Source organism: Engraulis encrasicolus, chromosome 15 (genome assembly GCF_034702125.1).
Source record: "Engraulis encrasicolus isolate BLACKSEA-1 chromosome 15, IST_EnEncr_1.0, whole genome shotgun sequence".
NCBI classification, from domain to species: domain Eukaryota; kingdom Metazoa; phylum Chordata; class Actinopteri; order Clupeiformes; family Engraulidae; genus Engraulis; species Engraulis encrasicolus.
In genome coordinates this window covers 41029358-41034357 of record NC_085871.1, presented here as the reverse complement: position 1 = coordinate 41034357, position 5000 = coordinate 41029358, and the positions used below count along the sequence as shown (strand labels likewise).

At 45.0% G+C, this 5000-nt stretch overlaps 1 protein-coding gene across 1 annotated transcript in view; it reads left to right on the top strand.

Annotated features, from left to right (window-relative positions):
• The window catches only part of LOC134464071 (protein PHTF2-like), an 85059-nt gene that overhangs the window by 58631 nt on the left and 21428 nt on the right, over positions 1-5000 (top strand). Inside the window, exons 10-11 of the mRNA XM_063217511.1 lie at positions 2716-2775; positions 3176-3229. Coding sequence (XP_063073581.1) covers positions 2716-2775; positions 3176-3229 — 114 coding nt within the window. The remainder of the gene's footprint in view (positions 1-2715; positions 2776-3175; positions 3230-5000) is intronic.

Below are 5000 nucleotides of genomic sequence, written 5' to 3'. Positions count from 1 at the left end.
CACACTCTGCTAGTTGGCATCCCTTACACTTGTGGCCTCGTGATGATGTCACTGATGACAGAAGTTTATCTCAATATCTCGCAAAAGGTCATTTTCTCATTTGCAGTCAGGATGTTGAATGGGGAAAAGTCCACCAAAAGTTTTCGTGGCCTGACTTGACAGCGGGGTGATGAAAAAGGAGTCGCACACAGGAGGAGCTTGATGCTGTTCAGTGAAACTGTATTAAAAGCCAGAAATCAAGAGAAGCCAAAACAAAAAGTGGGATGCAAACATTTCGGGTCTAGCCCATCATCAGTGTAGACTGACAGCGGGGAAACTGAATTGTTTTCTCCACGGAGGTGTCAGCAAAGCGAGAGGTCACAACTACAGGCCGAGGATGGGAGTCAGGACAGGGGCGTCGCCAGACCACTTTTACAGGGGCACGCACGTGGCCAAAAATACTGGATAAGAGAAAGATTACGCAAACCACGCCAACTCAATGCAAAAGCGTGGTCTCAAGTTGGGTCTCCTAACGGGGCGTTGTCCCCTCCTTCTTCTTCTATTTTTGAGGTGTTTGCTCAAGACGTGCGCTACCGCCATCTACAGCGCTAAGGGGGCTTGATTTATCCTCCGAAGACTCCGAAGGTCTCCTAACCGAAGGTCTCCTAAGGGGGCGTTCACCCGACATAAAGTGGATACCGGAAAAGAAACAAAATGACGCTTCTTTCTTTGGATCTACTTTCTTTGACTGCGGCTGGGTATTGATTTGCTCTGCCCCGGTATGAGTTTCACAAAAAAAACAAAAACCTTGGGGGGCGCTGTGACGCAGCACGCTAAGCCCCCCACATTTGGGCTTGCATGCCCATGGGGACCCCAGTTCGAGTCCAGACGGGGTAAATTCCCAACCCTACCCCATCTCTCTCTACACATTCACTTCCTATCACTCTTCACTGTCCTATCAGCAATAAAGGCAAAAAGCCCATAAAAATATCTTTTTAAAAAAAACTTGAATTCATCTAAAGTTTAGCATACAGAGTAATCTACAGAATGCGCACAAAATAGCGGACATGCACTACTTGCAATAATATAATTAATTTACGAGCTTACAAGATAAATAACTGCCAAAACAAAAAAAATGCCTGCGCGCTTTGCACATTCGTATTATCTCTCGGTGCCCTACTGTGCCCCTTTATAGCATTAGGTCAGCTGACGCCCCTGAGTCTGGATGTTGGAAAGAACCCTCTCACACACACACACACACACACACACACACACACACACACACACACACACACACAGACACACACAGACACACACAGACACACACAAACACACACACACACACAAACACGACAGACATATAGCATGCCTGAGCATGTGCATGGTACGGTAGCATGAGTGCATGATTTTCTATGTGTGTCCGATAGCACATTAATGTGAGTATGTATGCGAATGATTTCATGTACTGTATGTGAATGTACTATGCATGAATGTGACGGTGTGCATTTACTGTTACTGTGTGTGTGTGTGTGTGTGTGTGTGTGTGTGTGTGTGTGTGTGTGTGTGTGTGTGTGTGTGTGTGTGTGTGTGTGTGTGTGTGTGTGTGTGTGTGTGTGTGTGTGTGTGTGTGTGTGTGTGTGTGCGCGCGCGCGCGCGTGTGTTCTATGCGTGTGTGAGGGTTTCACATTATCAGTAGCTCCTAAGTGAACATTTAAGAGGCAGGGAACAAAATGGGGACACAAAATAAGAGTGAAATCAGGTGTTAAAGTATTGAAGTGAAAGTATTGAAAGATATAAAGTATTGAAGTGAAAATTTCCAGCTCCTCAATTGGCCGGGTTTAAGGCAAAGTTACAGTTATTCTGGTGGCTAAACTTCGACTTTTTTTTCGCACACCTCAGCTGGCAGGTGCGTCGAAGATGGCACCATGGGTCACTCAGCAACAATTTAAAGAAACTCCCGCACACTGACCATTTCGCTGTTCTTTCTTTAATAAACGACGTTTCGGTACTAGACCTTCATCAGGCAATCTCTTTCATTCATCTCAACCTGGTGGCTAAGTCAGAGCTAAGAGTGATTTTATGCATTGTGCGTAGCTTCACACAGTAGCACACAGATGTACTTGTAAGACGTGACCCTCGGAGAACTGTGATGTGTGGGCAGTCATGGGTGAGCGGTTAGGGCGTCAGACTTGCATCCCAGAGGTTGCCGGTTCGACTCCCGACCCGCCAGGTTGGTGGGGGGAGTAATCAACCAGTGCTCTCCCCCATCCTCCTCCCTGACTGAGGTACCCTGAGCATGGTACCGTCCCACCGCACTGCTCCCCGTGGGGCGCCACTGAGGGCTGCCCCCTTGCACGTGTGAGGCATACATGCAATTTCGTTGTGTGCAGTGTGCTGTGTTCACTTGTGTGCTGTGGAGTGCTGTGTCACAATGACAACGGGAGTTGGAGTTTCCCCGGTGGGCTATCACTTTCACTTTCACTGTGAGCTCATGGCATTGTGTCCAGACTAAGGCTCCTGCAGCTTTTCAGTGCCAATAACCAGGCTACTAGCGGAGTCTCACAAAATCTTGAACATGGCGAGCTCGCTAATCCATAATCAAGTCATTACAGTCGATCATATAAGCACAAAAAGAATCACCACAATACAAGAAGACAGTGATGTCTGGCATTCTGGTGTGTGTGCAGCGGTGTGTGAGTGCAGGTCGGGACAATGTGCCTGTTTCCCTTCTCATAGGGGGACTGTGTTGACCTCGTCACCTGGGCTTCTGACTACTGCTGAGGGGCAGGAGTTCAGGTAATCTCGGAATACCTTGAGTGTTCTTGGAATACCGTGAGTATTCTCGGAATACCATGAGTATTCTGGTAATCTTGGAATACCGTGAGTGTTCTTAGAATACCATGAGTGTTCTGCTTGAAGGCGTCTGTGGGTGCACATCAGGGTGCATCAAACGGCCCTTGAAAAATAAATCTTTGCAAAACCCTGCTGGTAGTATTGTTCCTTTGGACTACCATAATTTCCTTGCAACTTTTAACAAATTTCGGCCTATGTTAAAGGGAACTGGAGCATTCTTCCAATTGACAAAAGTTTGGCATTCATAAAAGTGCTAATTTTGTTAAATCAATTACATTTTCATTAACAAAATGAATCTTTTTATATTTTGTTATTATTTCTTATTTTTTTGTGATGTCTTTAGGGGTGGGGTTTCACAATGGTGTCGCCCCCTTGCGGGTGCCAACCCAGGCAGTTGGTATGTCCCTGGGACCACCCTGTGTGAATTTGAACAGTCATTTTTGGTGTGTGTGGCAGAGTGGCACCAATGTGGGTTTGGCTTTGGTCTGGCTTGGTTCTGACATGTTGTAGTTGTTGAGTGGCACCAATGTGGGTTTGGCTTTGTTCTGGATTGGTTCTGGCATGTTGTGGTTTCTGTGGCAGAGTGACGCCAGTGTGGACTTGACTTTGGTCAGGGTTGGTTCTAACATGTTGCAGTCGTTGTGGCGCCAGTATGGGTTTGGCTTTTGGTCTGGGTTGGTTTCCGGCATGTTTTGGTTGTTTTGCCTTGGTTCGTGTAATTTGCACAGCTAGCTGAACTACTGTAAGAGTTGCAAGCAGGTGGAGCTTTGTGCAATGCGTTTTCTGTGTAAAGCATTTGTTTTAAGAGCTTTTTTAGAACTAAATCCTGACCGATTTTTTTGCTACTGCTATTAATGCAAACACTTACCTTACCTACGCTTTGAGGCGTGCTTTTGTACTTGGCTTAATGTTGTAGTGGTGTGGTGTGGAGTTTTACCTTGCCCACCGTGGTCTAGAGGTTAGGGAGGTAGACTTAAGATTAGAGGGTTGTAGGTTCGAATCCCACCATAACCAATCCTCCCTACACCTCCACTAATGGCTGAAGGGCCCTTGAGCAAGGCACCTAACCCCACATTGCTCCAGGGACTGTAACCAATACCCTGTAAATAACTGTAAGTCGCTTTGGATAAAAGTATCCGCTACTGTAAGTGTACTGTAATATAATGAAGTCTTGTCTAGCAGTGTGGTGATGTAAGACATGGTGCTGAGACATGGTGGTTCAGTAAGTTATAAGTAAGTGAGATTTATTTTGTGCGGTGATTTTCTCCATGTGAAGTTGATGGTTCTTTTACTTTGTTTTTTTTTTAAGTTTTTTTTAGACTTAGAGGTTGAGTCAGTGTCCCTGTCCTACAATGTGTATGATACTACATACAAAGTTCAATTTTCCCACTCATAAGGAATACTTACAATTGGATGGTAATGGAAAATAATTGTGAATGGCCAGCATGATTTCTGGTAAGGAACCGTCAAATATTACACAGCGCACCTTTAAGCGGAGATAATGTGGGATGAGACACAATCAGGTAATTGCTTCTGAGTGCTTCTGGGTCTTCACCTTTTTTCCTTGGCTCATCAGTGTAGGGGCTCTCAAACTTGGTCCAGGAAGACAGATGCTGAGGCACTCAAGGTTGCAATTTTTGTTCCCTTAAAGGGACACTGTGCAGGAAATGGTCAAAAAAAGGTACTGCAACTATGCTGCTCATTGAAACTGGGCTGCCTATTGCCAAATTTGATTTTTTCATGAAAGTTTACTAAATAATAAACTATTATTTTCGAGTATGGCCCAAGTACAGTCATTTTTGCAGCTAAAAATGGCTATTTCTGGAAATTCAAAATGGAGAAGATCCCCCTTTTCATGTATGAACATTTTTCAGTCATAATGAATACTTAGAATTTGATGGTGGTGGTAAGTATTCATGAAAAAGGTAACATTAGTGAATGGGTAGCATGAATTCTGGAAATAAACAACTAAACATCTCACACAGTGTCCCTTTAAATAAAAAAGTAAAACAATTGCAACCTTGAGTGCCTCAGCATCTGTCTTCCTGGACCAATAATATGAGATGAGATCCGCTCACACCCCCCTGTGGGTAGTGGGATGGTAGATGGGGTTCGTTTGGGAAGAGGTGGGACAATTGGAGAGCCTTCACGCAAGCCGGGTGACTGAG